The 17329-nt window shown below is 37.8% G+C and overlaps 1 protein-coding gene across 1 annotated transcript in view; it reads left to right on the top strand.

Annotated features, from left to right (window-relative positions):
- The window catches only part of LOC139741657 (EH domain-binding protein 1-like), an 81340-nt gene extending 67647 nt beyond the window's left edge, over positions 1-13693 (top strand). Inside the window, exons 16-22 of the mRNA XM_071652235.1 lie at positions 6525-6695; positions 8101-8237; positions 9209-9329; positions 11142-11235; positions 11594-11667; positions 12104-12218; positions 13555-13693. Of these exons, the coding sequence (XP_071508336.1) occupies positions 6525-6695; positions 8101-8237; positions 9209-9329; positions 11142-11235; positions 11594-11667; positions 12104-12218; positions 13555-13639 (797 nt within the window). The 3' untranslated portion in view covers positions 13640-13693. The remainder of the gene's footprint in view (positions 1-6524; positions 6696-8100; positions 8238-9208; positions 9330-11141; positions 11236-11593; positions 11668-12103; positions 12219-13554) is intronic.
- Positions 13694-17329: the final 3636 nt, after the last annotated feature.

The following is a 17329-nucleotide window of genomic DNA, read 5'->3' on the forward strand; positions in this document are numbered from 1 at the left end:
CTGTTACTGTGTGTAATTCAGTGACTTAATGAAATTGGAGACGGGACATTTCAGCCATTAATATTCATTGGTTGCATATTACATTCGTTTCACATAAAGGCAGGTGATACTATCAGATAATATCAATATCGAGTTCCAAATGTTGATTCAGTACTCTTAGTGTTTGACATCAGGCTGAGGTAGATTATGTCAAACTGACCCCTCCAACCCCCCCCCCCAAAAAAACAATAAATAAGTAAAACCACTGATGACAGAATAATTCAGTACGATGATATGATAGACACGCTGTACCTTAGAGAGGAAATCCGCCCCAAAAACAAATAAACTTTGAAGGAAAGAGAAAAATATCCCCTACAGAATGATACAAATATGACAAAATTCAGATAAAAGATAAGGAAGATGGGACATTTTGAAATTTCACATTTTTTTGGAAAACATGTCTTGACCAGTCCTTATGAATATTCAAATAAGCGAGTTGATGATGTCATACCCTCATAATTGTTTATGTATGCTATATATGAAATTTGGAAAAAGTTTTATTTTTGGCTAATATAAGTAAAAGCATGTTCCCGTACCAAAATATATCAGAGTTAACATCTGTTCTTTTTCATTTTGGGTGGATTTAATTAAGGCAAGTTTTATATTTACACAGCTGAAATATGAGGGGTTTTTTTTCCATTTTTGTATATGAAATGAATGAGAAAGTTCTAGAGCATGACATCGTCAACTTGCTGATTTGAATGTTCATAACGACTGGCCAAGAAGTGTTATCCGAAAAAATGTAAAATTTCAAAATGTCATATCTTCCTTATTTCTTATCTGTTTTTTCATTTTTGTATCATTCTGTAGGGAATATTTTTATGCCCCCGCCTGAAGTGGTGCCAGAGGCATTATGTTTTCGGGTTGTCCGTCCTTCCGTTTGTCCGTCCGTCCTTCCTTCCTTCCTTCCGTCCATCCTTCTGTCCGTCTGTAATGAATTTTGTGGACAGCGTAACTAAAAAACCCTTTGAGGTATCCTAATGGAACTTAGCATGTATGTGTATTAAGGGGTGAAGTTGTGCCTATCAACATTTGGGTGCAAATGCTCAAGGTCAAAGGTCAAAAGGTCAAGGTCAAATGCTCAAAATTTCACTGTTTCCCCCATATCTATGCAATGCCTAAAGATATTTTCTTGAAACGTAGTGTATACATGTATTACCCAATTAAGACTCTCTGGTGAAAGTTTGGGGTCATGAAGCCAAAAGTCAAAAGGTCAAGTAAAAATGTTAACATTTCACTTTTTTCTCCATATCTTGGAAATAGTTTAAGGTATCTTCATGAAACATAGTATATGCATGTACTGACTGGTAGTGATTACCTAGCGAATTTGGGATTCATTGGGTCAAAGGTCAGGAGTCAAAGGTCAGGAGTCAAAGGTCAATGGCAACACTTGAAAATTTTACTATTTCCCTCATTTATGCAATGCCTGCAGGATTATTTTTTTAAACTTGGTGTATGCATGTATAACCTAATAGAGATTCTCTGGGAAGGGGTTTTTTTTTTGCCAAAAAAGGTCAAAGGTCAAAAGGTCAAAGATCAAGTGAAAGTGCTGAACTTTACTTCCTCCTCCATATCTCGTTGGCTCAAGTTATCTTGAAACTTATACATATTTATGCATGTTCTGCCTAACAGTGATTCTCTTATGAATTTTAGGGTCAAAGGTCAAGGGTCAAAGGCCAGATGAATACGGTAACAATTTACTATTCAATACAGAAATTGCACTTTTTCTCCGTACCTTGAAAATTACTCAATGCATAAACTTATGAAAGGGTCAAAGTCAAGTAAAAATCCTAAAATCCCCAAATATGTGCTCTCCCATTCATCCAATTAAACCTAGGTCAAGGAAGGTGAACATTCAACACATTTGTGATAAACATGTCATTTTGATATTTTGCCAATTTTGTGAAAATGTGATCACACATTGTCCACATGTACTATAGACCTACTAGGCGAATCATGCATTATGGCGGAGGCATTCCAGTCGCCCTAGTTCTCTTTCTTTTGAAGTTCATTCATATTTGGGGTAGGTTTCCCTTTAAGTCTTGGGTGGAAGGTCAAATTGAAGTGCTAAAGTCATACACCAGTACATTTAAAGAAGATAGCAACGATAGAAAGTTTCTCAGCACTCATGCGTACGTGAGATGTGACCTTTCGCATTGGGATATGTTAGGGAAAATGTGTATGATGTCAGATATAACAGTAGGTGATTAAGATCAAATTAAACAAAATAAAAATCAATCAAATGCCAACCTGTTCTTTGTGGCCACCCGTCTGTCAAAGAAAGCCTTTTCTAGCCTTTTCTTTTCTTGGTCACTGTATGTGGGTTTGACTGCATCTATGATGTAAAATCAAAATGATAATGTTTAATTCAAAGTCTCATAATTGATACATTTGGACAGATTTCACTATACTGTTCACTTGCAGTTTTGCTGCTGTTACATACAAAAACATTGTATGTGTACAACCACAATAACATTGCTATCATTGTCATATGATAATGTCAGTATCATTTTATTGAGAACTTCAAGTCAATCATATATTTCAAGTCCAATTTTGTGTACATGTTATAACAATTATTTTGTCTTCTTGGCTTTGTTAGTTGGGCGGCTTCAATGTTTGTTAGGGGGAGGGGGTTGAGATTAATCTGATGAATGATATCTACAAACCTTTCTCTCCTAAACCATTCTGGTGCATTAAAAAAATCATACATAATTGTATATACACACATATGTATCCATACATATTTATAATCATATCTTTTAAACCTTTGATACGTAATCATGTAGTTGAATGTCATACATCAATGCATGGTGCATGATTTTCATGTGTAAAAATCCATTCACATATTATGCTGTGTTGATGTTTAAGGCTTCATTGTCTGTGCCATAATGCTTCACAAATCGTTGCAGTGTGAACCTCTTGCATGCTGTACATATGCAGTTGTTGAGTGCCTACCCGTTGAACTGCCATACAATTACTCAGTAATATATTCATTGCTATTAGTTTACAGGAAATGAGGTAAATGCATCTTAGAAGGACTGGGGTATTTAATGAATATTCCATGCCCATCGTAGAACCAGAATCTGTTGGGCAAAACAAGAGCGTAGAGTGAGTGTGAGAGAGCAAAAAGTGATTATTTGACCTTGATTGGTGTGTGAGGAGGATTTGAGAAAAGAAGGTGACACACAGCATTCCGGAATAGAATGCTGATATGGTAAACGCGAGTGTGAGCATGTGTCATTGTAGTAGGTTGGTTTATGCAAATTTATTCATTGTTGTGACACCTTGAAATAGCCTGTTGCATGGAATGCATATTATTTATCAGCTCACTAATTCTTTCCATTATGTTTTGTTTCTTTCTTTCTATTTGCCTCACAGATATCTTTTGTATCTAGATGTATATTTTTATTGTTGTTGTTTACACACTAGCTTATGAGTATTTTGTTGTCATTTCAGCCTAGGGAGACTTTGCACTGTTGTTAAGGTGCTCACAAATAGTTATGAATTTCTACAGTTTTGTTATTCCTCACCCAGCACATTATCACCTTTGTTTTTATTTCACCAGTGTACGAAGGACACTTGTTTCCTTTGGCATTGCTGTCATATTTTGATTTGTTCATATCACTGATGTTTTCTAGGATCATGATATAGTCTTTTTTGTTACTTTTTCTCTCTTTTTAAAGATTTAGTGTGTTAGCAATCTTTTTTAGTGGCCAATCTAATGGATTTGCTGTGTCCTTTTTTTTTTGTATTTTCTGGTCAAAATAGTGTTGATGCTTGGACTACATGGTACTTAATAACATGTGTTGCCTCAGTCATACAATTTTGTAACTGCAAAACTGCAAAAATGTGAAATATTCTTCATTCATTTCTAAACCGAAAATCATCTTGTTTAACATGAAAAAGCAAGAATAAAAGCATGAAACAATAGCATCCTTTGTCATGCTGGTGTGAATGCAGCATTCAGAGAAGGTTTCAATGTGAAAAGAAAACAGCAAAATAGAAGCAGTTGAGAGAAGTCAGACATATGATGTGGGAGTTATTACTTCTTTGAAATGTAGATGTTTCTTTCAGTGCTAACTTCTAGAATATTTTATTTATTACCTTGGATATTTTTCTCTGTCTTTTCTTTTTTTTTTGTATGCCTCCTCCAGGTAGTGTTGCTGAAAGCATTAATATCTCGGGTTGTTTGTCCATCCTTCAGTACATATGTAATCAATTTCGTGGACAACATAGATTAAGAACTTTTTGAGGAATCTAAATGAAAGTGAGATATGTACGTATGAGTGGATAAATTTGTGCTTATTGGTCTGTGAGTGCACATGCCCAAGGTCATAGGTCAAGGTCAAATTCCAAAATGTCACTACTTTACTCACATCTGTGCAGTGCCTGAATGTATTTTCATAAAACTTAGTTTATGTATGATTGTATTACCAGATAAAGATTCTCTTGGAAAAGGTTTAGGCCATGGGGTCCAAGGTCAAAGTTCAAGTAAAAATGCTAAAATTTTACTTTTTCCCCCTTATCTTGGGAATGGCTCAAGGTATCTTTAAGTTTAGTATAAATGCATGTGAGACCTTACATTGATTCTTGAGTTTAGGGTTATGGGGTCAGAGGTCAGGTTAAAATGCTAAAATTAAAGTTTTCACTGCTGAAATTGCACTATTTACCATATCTTGATATTGAGTCATTTTATACACTTGATTAAACTTGGTATGCTACATACATCACCATATATTGTAGACCTATTGGGAGATAATGCAAGATAGTGGAGACATGCCACTCACCATAGCAACATTTCTTTTTCCTTTTTTTGTAATTATGTCGTGGAAGCCTTAGAGTGCTTTGCTGAGTGCATGTTTGCCTCATATTTCTTCCTGTGCTCTGTTTGTAGCACTAAAAAACAAATCGGGTTATATTTTGGGGGATAATTACTCATGAGGGGTTGCTGTGGAACAGACAAATCAGTTCGCTAATTCCGGGGTCTGGAAGAAGGCAGTTGTTTACCAAGAGAAAAACTTCTTTGCGACCAGGGTGACAGGGCTGTCCATACTTTAAACTCGCAATTTACCACGAATGCTACTTCGTAGGGAAGCTCATTCTTCATACAGAATACCTAGAGCTGCAAAAACTAGAGAGGATGCAGTAATCTTTCGGGGAAGGAAAATCACCTTGTGCTTCTGTCAAATTTAGTTCTTTTTTTCCATTTGCTTGATGTCAAATTCTAGGTTTACAGATCTATGTGAATGCTACCTACTCTATCTGCCCCTCAGATCAGGAAAAAAAAAATGGAAAGAAAAAAAAAATGAAAGGACTAATTTTTCTTTCTTCTTTAATTGTTGTATGATCATTTCTTTATTTTGTTTTGTTTTTTGCTGCTGGAGTATTGTTAAATTGTGTTCTGTTTGTTTTTTGTTTTGTTTTACTTATTTGAATTGGAAAAACTGATTATTTAACTATTAAATTGCTTTTCTATCTCTTGGGCACACAATGAACTCCTCAAATTGCTAGATTTTTCTGTTGTTGAGGTAGACAGCGTCCTTCTATTTTCTTTTTAAGAGCTAGCTCAGACCCACTGTTATTCCTGATAGTATAATACATTAATGCAAGTTCCAAATATACTATGCCATTTCTTTGATATAGGATTGTAGTATATAGATCTATGGGGTGTATGCATTCTGGAATACTCACTATGTAGTGTCATTGCTCCTTACAGTGCAGCACTAGCTCTTCTATTTCATAACTGATTGGAGCTAAGTAATGGACATCTTTGGATCTGTCTGGATTTGATATTTTCCATTGTATGCACATTATTAAAATTAAACTTGTTTTATTATATGTTGTGCATTAAATGTTTGAATTGCTTGCGCACGTTGTTCAGTGAATTCTGAGTTACCTGCACAGCACTGAATATAATCTTTGACTATGCAGAATAAAAAGTGTGAGGCTGAACACAATATAATTCCATGAGGTCAACAAACGTGATGTCAAATCTCAAAATACATTTTGTTTCCATATTTTCTTCCACCCACAGTGAGATCACCCCATTTTTTTTCAACTGTGCTGCAAACTCTTGTGTCATATAAGGTGTTAAAGCTGTTGAGTAAAATACATGTACAATGGCACACACCCACAAAAACAAAAGCAGAAACAAAAATCACTGGCCTGTGTTTCTGTGTTGGTAATGTGATTTGTTTACCTGGTAGCTTATCATTGCAAGAAAAGACTTCAGCAATTAATTCTGCTTGATTCTGTGCCAGCTATACTTTTTTTTTGTAATTCCTGGTTTTATTTGTGTATGTGTATTGAAAAATTCCCTTGCATCAGATGCTGCATTAGATATGTGGATATAGAAGAGACATCTCAGGTAGTGTGGCTGATGTGATGCCATCAGTAACGGGCCATTGTTCTCTTTGAAGAACGATGTGTGAGCAGGTAAAGTGAAGAGTTGACCGATGTGTGTCTGTATCTGTGGTGTCCAATAGGTGACAAGTCCAACCAGTCCATGGCTGACAGACCCTCCCCTACCAGCCCGGACGAATCCCCGGTCAGCAGTGAGGACAAGCAGCTGACAGTGGGGCTAACCAAGGGCAACATAGCGGTCAAGACTCCACTGCAGTCCTTTAGCAGTCTGGTCCCTCCGGCACAACGCAAAGGTCAGTACAGGCTGTAGCAGTCAGTTCTGAAGGGAAACTGCCTTCTGTTTAGACATGAAATTAACCTGATTGGCAAGAATTTCATTAATTTGAAGAAATTAACATGATGCTGCTTAGCTAAACTAAATTTGAAACTCTTTAATACAAGTAAACTGTAATATTTGGAAATAAAAATGTTCTTCAAGGCAGTGGACAATGAAACGTATTGTTATGTGATGTATTTTGCATGCTGATTGCTTTTTCTGGACATCAACCGCATCCAAGTATGCCTAGAAGTATCCTGCATATATGAATTTCTGTGCAGAAAGATTTAAATACTATGAGGAATTAGATTGTTCTTCAGTGTTACCTGGATGGGGATAATGATTATCCATGGGACATGCACATCCGTGTACATTGTCTTTGACAGAAAATAAAGCAGTCAATTTAATGGACAATGAATGACAGTGCAATATAAAAAGTATCATGATTTGTGTATTGATATAAAAGTGCAATCAAGATCTAGCAATATACAGTTCAAATGAAAAGGCAGAGAAAGAGAGATGGAGAGAGACAAGGACAGAACATTAATGAGAAATAATGCTTAGATTATGGTAGCTTGGCTTGGAACGTGTCAGTGTACATGCAACAGATTCAGAAGCAAAAATAACAAAATGTATCCCTACAACTACAGAGAACTTTCAGAAACACGATAGAGAGAGGCTAAGTCATTTTTAGCTGTCATTAGGGATATTGATGACAAACAATGGTGACCGGGGAGGAATGTGGGGCAAGATCGGAGCTAATTTAGGGAGTATTATGTAATGCAGGTTATTTGTGCTAAAATTATATTTGTCTTGTGGCAAACAAAGCATCATACCTTTTTTTTTTTGTTGTTGTTGTTGTTGTTGTTGTTGTTTTTTTTTTTTTTTTTGCAGAACTAATATGGTGTATTTTACATAAACAAGAGAAGTCAATCCAAGAACATTTATCAGTACAGCACAGAAATTGAAATTCATATGTTTATTCATCATGTTTCATTTGCCCTTTTGACCATTTTTGTTATAGATATGTGAATATGAATGAGTTGACCCTGTGCATGATGTGTATCATACACTTTCTGGGATTCTTCATGTACTGTTCAAAGTAGCGAATGCATTTTCTTTTGTATGAAATAGCAGCACCTAAAGAAAAAGTGCAATTGTTTGAATAAGCAATTTTGATTACCTTGGTGGAGTGTTATCCTTGAATGACATTTTCTTGCCCAAAAGGTTGATAAGAGGTTGATCAGAGGTTGATCAGATGGTGCTATTGTATGATACCATACACAACAGTAGTATGTTGCCATTGGCAACAGGAAAGAGATTATCTTCAGTTGGTACTATCTGTCAAGTGAATGCTGTATACATACTCAACCTGTGTGCAGCCAAGACACCGGAGGAGCTGAGAGCGGAGGATACTGGGGACGGCAAAGAGAAGGAAGAAGTGCAAGATGCGGAGGAGAAAGATGTTGAAGTGGAAAAGACTAGAGAAGAAATACCAGGAGGTGATATAATGGATGAGGTAAATATATTCATACTGTCTTCTTTTTTTTCTGTCTTTCTCTCTTTTATTGTTTGTCTACCATTCTGTTTCTCTGTGTGTGTATGATATACAAATTGTATCTTTTCTGTATTCTGGTATATCTAATCTGTTTGTCTATTTGCATGTCCCTCTGTGTTTCTGTTTATCTGTGTGTGTGTGTGTGTGTGTGTGTGTGTGTGTCTTTCTCTCTCTCTCTCTCTCCTCTGTCTACTTGTCTTTAGATTTGGGGAAAATGTGTATATAGATAGATAATGGAAATATGATTTAAGGCAAAGAATGTGTTTATGGAGCTTTCTAGATGTGACAAATGCTAATTTTGAGGTGGACATCAAAAGGGGATTTAATTCTTTTGATGTAGCTTCTGTAAAGTCTTATTTCATGGATAACTCTGTATTTGCATTTATACTGGATCATCAAATGCTATGTTATGGGTTGAAAATATTATTTTTTGTAAAGGCATGTTTAATACTTAACTAGAAGAGATATATGTCTCCTTGGCATGATTGTTGAGTGATTTGATGGACAAATAAAAGCAATTTGATGATTATACCTTGTTGAACAAGAAGCCAGTGAATAGAGGTGAGTAATGGTTTAGCAGCATGATGTTAATCATTACCTGAAATATTGATTTAGATCATTACCTTTAAAAAGTTACCAGTGAAACCTTCACATTAGGATGAAACATGCAAAGTTTGCCGAACTTTATGAAACATGTGTGCAGCTTTATGTACAAACATCATATATCTTATTCATTTAAAAGAAAATGGAAAATTTTCTACTTCAGAAGAGAAAAGAGAATGTGAACTCTGGTGATATTTTCCTAGAATTGTTGCATAACTGACAAAATCCTCATGTGACTGCAGTATTTTGCAGCATGAAGCTGTCAAGTTATCTTCACCCTTGCTAATTTCTAACATGCTGTGGTTTATCCCCCCCCCCCCCCACCCAAGGAACTTCATGAGGCCAGTGAGTACATCCTAGGCGAGTATTCTGCCCTCGATCGGGAGCAGAAGCAGATTGACGAGAGGGCGGCGGTGGTTGAGAAGGCACTCCGACAAGCCATGGAAGCAGGTCAGTGACCAATGCCACTACAATGTTTTCATCCACTGCAACTGAGCAATTTGAGATCTCCCCCGCACACTCTAGGGGCTACTTGCGGTGTCTCGTTAACCAAACTAGACATTTTTGTTTGCGCAGAATCAAAGAAGCAAAAAAGCTGTGTCACTCTGAGCGAAAGTAAAATACTCGCAATTTGTGATTTAATGACAAAAGTCACAGGTAGGAAACCACAATGCTGGCCAGATAATAGTTTTACCTGCAACTTTTGCGACGTTCCTCCACCTACATCCAATGACTCATCTTACACATTACAATCATGGTTGACCAGTCTTTTCTTGTCTCACTGGTCAAGGGAATGTGCTTCTATGTAATTTCACTGTGATAACATCCTCCACGGCACCGTACAGAAATAGGGTTTGCCTTTAAAAAGAAAAAAAAAAAAAGAAAAGGGATAGCAAAATATTTCAACAAACCTTTTTCCTCTCATTCCATATTAGGTCATTGTTGAAGAACTATCTATTCTTGATTGTTCCTTTCATGCGCATCAGGTCAGACCCTGCCCCCTATGTGTATTTTGTGCTCTCCATAAATACCCTGCAGGCACCCATCAAACCCTCCCCCTTTCAGTGCTAGAGAGAAAGAGGGGGGGGGGGGTAGAGGGAGAGAGAGAATCGTTTTGATGGAAGAAGCAAGGCCCCTCCACAATGTGGCAAGGTCTTGAAGAGAAGGCCTTGTGTCAGCCCATTACCATACTCTCATTCATACTCATCACTCCGTGGGCCCAATTACAGCCTGTCAATGCGACCGCTATTTTGTCCCCCTTTCATCCGCAGAACTCCCCTCAAATTGCCGCCCGAATAGTTTATTTTGCAATTTGTGATGATAAATGCCAAATGATTATATTGCCCGGATAATTGATATGTGTGTGTGTGCCCCCATCGGCTGTGAACCTGCATTCTTTGGCTCTTGTCAAGCCTGTGTGGTTTTAGAGAAATAGCTTCATTTTTTTCCCCTTTTTTTATTTGTGGAAGATCATTACAGATCCACTTACCCGTTTGATTGGGCACAAGGTTCCAAGAATGCCTATGAAATTTGATGCGTCTCACAGCACATAAATCTTTAGTGCGTTGGGACTTGTGTGTAGCTAGACAGACTCAGATGGGTAATGTGTCTGTGCATTTGGTCCAGTACATAGTGCCTGTTATGGTTCCAAAAGTCACATGTGTTACTAGTCAAGTCAAACTGCATGTTCATATGAGGAGGAGGCTGGAAAAGGGAGAAGCAGACTAGCCAGAATGGATCATGTGACAACTTTGTCGCCATATTTAGATGGCTCTTATGTAAACATGGCACATCAAAGTTACCCTGTTTTACTTATCTACTGCTGCTTATGATGATGTTCTTTATGTTGATTCCATTTTATTCTGCAAATAAGTATATAGGGGGTTATTTAGCAATCATTGACTAATGCTGTTTTGACTATTTTTACCACAAGCATGGAGTACTCAATAATTACATATGCCTGTAAAAACAATGACACTTATCATTGATGTCTTCCATTGAGAGGACTGCAGTGATAAAGATGCTGCTGAAATGATTTTCTTGCTCTTTGTGTAGAACATGTTTGCAATAATCTTTTGCTTTCTTCTTGTGTTTGTATTCTCCTAGGAAGAATAAAAGAAGGGATAAATGTGCAGTATCTCACCCGAGAAATAGAATATTGTAGATTTAAGGACTGATTGATTCATCTTGGAATATGACTGCATCTTGCATTGCCTTTGGTATCTTAATATCATTAAGTTCTCTTTCACTGGCTCCTCACAGGCACTGATGATGAGGCGGCATTGATGCAGGAATGGTTTGAGCTGGTCAACAAGAAGAATGCCCTCATTCGACGACAAGAGCAACTCAACGTCATGTGAGTCTTACGAGTCATCTATGCAGATTTTGTGCCAAGAGAAAATAGGGACATTCCATTGTGGTTACAAATGATTCTCATACATTTTTCATGACATTTATAGACAAAAAGTATGTCAAAGTTAGGAAACTCATGTAAGATAAATATACCCAAACTAAAAAGTACCAACTTGGACTTAAGTGCATGGGACTATTACAGTACGTTTGTTGGCTTTATGCGATCTACGCTTACCTTGATAATTCTACTACTTCATGCTAGATTACCTGAATGATCAGTAGTTTGCTTGAAGTTGTTTGCTCATGTGAATTTCTGTACTGACTCCTCCCCTCCCCCCCCCCCCCCTTGACTGTCCCTGCAGGGAAAAGGAACATGACCTTGAGAGAAGATATGAGATGCTCAACCAAGAACTCAGGAAGATGATGGAAATTGAAGGTCAGTCTTCACTGATGGCATTGCTTCTCTAAGTTAAACCTTTGTGTCTGTGTCATCTATTTCCTGTTGTGAATTCTTCAGTTATTTTGTCAAATTTGTCTTCATAAGTCAGTGAATTCACTGTCGCAAGCAAATATGTTGATGAGCTTTGAGTGTAGGTGCAGGTGTTAACAGCACTATGCAGCTAAAAGAGTGACCCAAGAGCTGGAGACATGATTTACATTTGTGTATGTGTGTGTGTGCAAGTGTAGTCTTCCTGCCATTCAGAGAAGCAGCTACTCTCAGTGCATGGCAACATCTATATATAGATAAGAAAATTTTTATAGTATCACGGTCATGTCATGTCTGGTTATTGGAGGGATTGGAGCAAGGTTTGCCTGGGTTTTGAAACAAGCCTGCCAAGTTCATTTTTGTTTCAATGTTATGTGATTGACAGACTGGCAGAAGACGGAGGAGGAGCGCCAGAGGGAGGCCCTGCTCCTCGAGGACCTGGTCATCCTGGTCAACAAACGAGATGACCTCGTGATGGAGCTGGACGCCCAGGAGAGAGAGTGAGTCCTTGTCTGTGAGGTGTTAGTGATGGGGGGAGGGAGGGGAGGGAGGGCAGTGGAATGAGGCAGCCACAGTCTTCAAGTCTGTGGAGGATTAAGTAGAGTTCAAAGTTTCATCTTCAAAGTATTACAAGAATATGCATCTTGCTTGTTGCATCATCTCTGTAGATTGAAGAGAAGATGTGAAGGGGGAGTATGATTGATTCTCCTACTTCTAGCAGACAGTTGAATGGACTGGTTGAAGTTCCTTGTGTGCACAAGTCATGAATTGTTGTTGTTTTATTACAATGAGGATGAGAAGCCTGGCCTGAAATTGTATATGGTTGAAGCAGGGTATAAAAAGATCAACTTTAGACACACACAATTATTTATGATGCCCAATCTCAAGGCGAAATGACTTTATTGTCAGTATGGTGTCAAAGTATTTGGATAACCTGCATTGTTCGCTCATATTAGTTTGTTAAAACCTGTATAGCGTTAAATAGGAAGCAGCAAGTCTTACAGTGATTTTCCTTGAACCATCCAAAAGGTGTCAATTTTATGTGTACTCATTTACTACGAGGTATTCATCCCCTAGATTTGCGGTCATCTTCTAGGAAACAAATGGCCAAATAATTTGATTTATTCATTTTATCAAATGATTAAGTGGAGGTGAAAACCGAGGGAATATGTGATGCCTCAGTACAATCCCGTCTGTCAAAATTTTCACCCCTTCTAAATCTGGATGGATTTCCTGATCCAAATGGATAGCCTTGAAAAAGATTCTGTCCTAGTAATTCTTTTTGAAAGCCACAGTATATGTCCTGATTCTTTCCTCCACACGCATATATTCAGAGATTCACTGAGGGGCAAAGCGTTTCAACTGCACCTGTGTCTGCTTCCATATTAAATGCCATCTGCTTCTGATTGACTTCTCTCGCACTCTCCCCCTCTTTCCTCTTTCTGTTCTCTTTTTCTCAGTCTGCACTAAGTTCCTTTTTCATCTACAGCTTAGCTCTGCCCATTACAATGCAAATCTCTGCTCTAGCATACCGCTTTAAATTTTGATGAGGCATATCACTGTTTGGGCGACAAAACCTCGTATCTCCAAAATAGCAAATGTTCAGAGGAGTGAAAAAACATGGCAGCCACAGCACAATAACAATTGGATCGCCTTTCCTGTGAAATAGTGTGGTGGCTTCCTTTTGGGGGGTAAGACAATTGGGATTTAGACAGGTCATCACTTAACTGATTATCTGACAATTGATCCATAAAAGTGATTTTCACCAGAAAGTGATATATAAGATCTTGACACATCACCGACGATATGACATTTGTGAATGCTCTTCCCTCACAGGGCTGAGGAAGAGGCGGAATACCTGGAGAACGCCCTCATGAGGAGACGAAAGAAAATGAAAGACGAGAAGTGCAGTATACAGTGATGATCGCCGTCCTCGCGCCATTCCCCCCAACCCCCTTTCATCCCTGGCCTTGTGCAACCACAGGAGGGTAGATTCCGTACCAGACATTTGGGGTTTCCATTTGCAGGTGCACGATGGACAGTCTCATTCACACCATCACTGAAAGAATGGTTTCTCAGCATCGGAGAATGGAATAAACGTGATTATGGGCGGATGCACAGGTTTAGTAAGCACCATGTGGGTAGGGTGTGGAAACCCGGACATATGCACAAGTTACTAGATCTCTTGGTGTGATGATGGTCCATATGACACAGGAACTAATTCAGACACACGCACTGTAGCGCAGCAAGCGTGTGCGTTTGAATGCGTACTGCACAGTACAGAGAGGAGCTCCGATGTATATTGATGTGTAGTGCTCTCAATTGTACTATGTACATTTTTACTTGTAAGTACCACAGTCGCACACCTAGCCGTATATTTTATTGCAACCTTCCGTCGAGCGTTTCACTTCACACATGGCGTTACAATTCATGAGCATAAGTGGAGGTGCCTTTTGTAAGTCATTATTCTTTGCTTTGATTTTGCACGCTTGTACATAATATTCAAGATGCAAAAGAAGATGATCATGCACGCGTTGGGCTTTGATGATACATTGTAGGCTAGAGATCTTTTAACACAAACTAAGAATTCCCTTAGTCTCACAGAGGGACTGTGGTGTTACTTCTTACTTTGAAGATTGATATTATAAGGTATACGTCAGGCAAGAACATTGTCTTGTGCCGCAAACAAAAATACAAAGATTGTTCATATGTGTCTCGTCAGATGAATCTTGTTACAACAATCTCTTTTGATAGACGTGTTGTATTTGCAAGGGTAAGCGTGTTTGGTTGAAATTTGTGAGACCTATGTAATTGCAAATAAAGTTTTTGTCATGTGTGCGGATGTGTTGACGAAGAGGACATGGCATTTCTACTGAACACATCATTTACAGTTCTTAAAGATCTGTGGACATAATTAGAGTCCTACTATAATGTGCTAGAGGGAATGATAGAGTGTGTGAAATGAAATTATCTGTATTTGTTTTTTGTCACAAGTATGAAATAGAACAAGAGCTATTTGGGTGTGTTTGTTTGTGGCAAACTGCTGCAAAGAATGCAGTTGTTTGTCTTATTTTATGAACATGAAATTTTGTAGTAAATCGCTGAAAGTGTATTCACCTAATTATGTGCAAAACAAAGAGCTTATTTATTTGTAGGTGTAGAGAATGTCTAGCATAGTTGCGCGTGTTTTTCTTTGCTGAAAACAAAGTGCTTATTAACAAAAACAGGTTAATATGTAAACGTGGTGTGGAAGGGTTGTATCCCAGTGAAAGACTCATGCTTTGAAGCATGATGTTGAAGTAACTACAGTATTTCCAGAATACATCATCAGATATTTGTAATTGTGTAGGGGCATTAATGATAGCAATTCCAGAGCAGAGAGAGAGAGAGCAAGAGAAAGACAGACAGACAGACAGAGAGAGAGAGAGAGAGAAAGAGAGGAAAAAGTAGACTGATGTCATAGTTCTTCAATGGACAATTTCCAAATGAATCATGTTTAGTCTTCAACAATAACCCTCTCAAGCATGCATTGTACAAACAATGACGAAATGTCATTTACGTCTCGTATCTCATGAGATGCATTGAGCGTGTGTGCTTATATCAGCTAATGCTATAGAGCAGAGAAAACTAATGAAAAAATCCCTGATTTTCCTTTGTGACCAATTATTTGTGTCATGCCTTTATGATAGAGGAAGAAAAGAGACCTCTTATGCTGAAACCACAATGTTACCTTCTTTTTTTTTTTCTTCTTTTCAGATATAAGTTGTGTCACTACTTGATCAATCATGTATCTCTTCAAAAATGCCAAGTTCTAGAAAAGCATGTTTCATACATGTTCAGAATTACCACTCTTCTTATTAATCAAAATACATGTCAGATTCCCCCTACCTACCACCCCCCCCCCACAAAACTTGACAACACCATATTCAGAATGACCTGTTGCTGAGAGCAGAATGTATGCTACAACTGTGAATCTTTTTGAAGCCTGGCACTGAAAGATGAGAAAACCACTTTGGCAATCTTGACAGAGCTGAATTCTAAAATTATCTTTAAAACAGATGAATTTGATCCATTTTATTTGTCAAGTAGTACAGTACACTGCTCAGTTTCAAATGCCTTAAATGTGTATCAGCACCAGAGTTAGTGTATTAATTTGGAGTGTATTGCCTTGGACTATTTTAGTTGAAATTTAGTGCAATACAAATACAGATCTTCAACAAGCATTACAAATAGTAAAATTGTAATGACAAATTTATGATGTACTCATGACGGCTGCACAAAAGAAAAAAGAAAGAAAAAAAAAAAGAGTGTCGGCAGATTTAATCCAGCAGCGTGTGTGCAGTTAATGCTTATAAGTCTGTGGTAAAGTTCCACCAATTTGTTTATATTCGCATGTTTAGATTTGTAAGCAGCAGTAAAATAACAAAAACCAGCTCATTCGCTTGTGTGTGTGTGTGTGTCCGCAGGAGAAAAGCTTATTGTCGTTATCTACATGGTGTAAGGGTCAGGCTACTGTTAAACGCAAGGACAAGTTCCTTTATACACATGTGGATTGAGAAACAGCAACAATAGCAGTAGAGCAGGTCAGTGAAAGTTTGAAGGAAATTGGACAATCCATTCAAAAGTTATGAATTTTTGAAATTTCAGTACCGCCATCTCTGAATGAGAAGACTACTACAGCTTGTGATGACACATGTGTACAACAATATAAAGAAAATGTAAAAAAGATTGATATATCATTTTCACTTTTCTCGCATGATAAAAGAGCACTTGACTTGCCTCTTTCAGAAGGCAGAGGGAATGATATTACCCTGAACATACATCAGTAACAAGTCGAGGGAATGTGTACTTTCTTCAAAATTCTCTTTATACTTTCCTTACATTGTTCTACGCACATGACGTCATAAACTGTAGTAGTCTTCCCATCCAGCAGTGACTGCACAGAAACTTCGAAAATTCATAACATTCTATTGGTTTATCCATATTTCCTCAAACTTTCACTGATATGTTCTACTGACAGTGATGTATTCACTCAATCAACATGCATATTAAGGTGAACATGTCCTTAAAAATCATTGATCAGTCATGCGCCATTTTACTGTGTGTGTGTAGAATCCATCCGATGCAGTTACAAATCAAGTCTGCTCGTGTTTTCTTCCACTGTGGAGTGGTAGTCCTCCGTACCTCGTGGGAGGTACGTGTGCTGTCCAGCTCTCGCCTTTGCTGTGTGCTTTTCTAAGACAAGCTGGTCCAGTAGAGCCATTCACACTGAAGGCTTGCATGACCATGAAATAGATATCTTCAACGTTTTTATTTTTGTCTAATTAACTAATTTTAGGAATGATATGTGTTAATGTTTATAGAGCTTGCCACAGTTTATGGAATAGTATCTATGATTTATATGTTGATGGTATTACCATAGGTTCATTTGCCTCTTATTTCTATACTTTTAAGGCCAGTAGGACATGCATATTCATTTAAAGGAAGGGAGAGGTGAATGTGTCATATACAGCCTCTGCCAACTCTCTCTCCCGCAGTTTTGAAAGTCCCACGCTGGACTTTTAAAAGCCCAGTGGCATCTTATGCATGCAAGATAATTGATGCTTGTGAT

Source organism: Diadema antillarum, unplaced genomic scaffold (assembly GCF_040938485.1).
Source record: "Diadema antillarum isolate AM-2024a unplaced genomic scaffold, OU_Dant_1.0 seq00000944_RagTag, whole genome shotgun sequence".
Lineage (NCBI taxonomy): Eukaryota > Metazoa > Echinodermata > Echinoidea > Diadematoida > Diadematidae > Diadema > Diadema antillarum.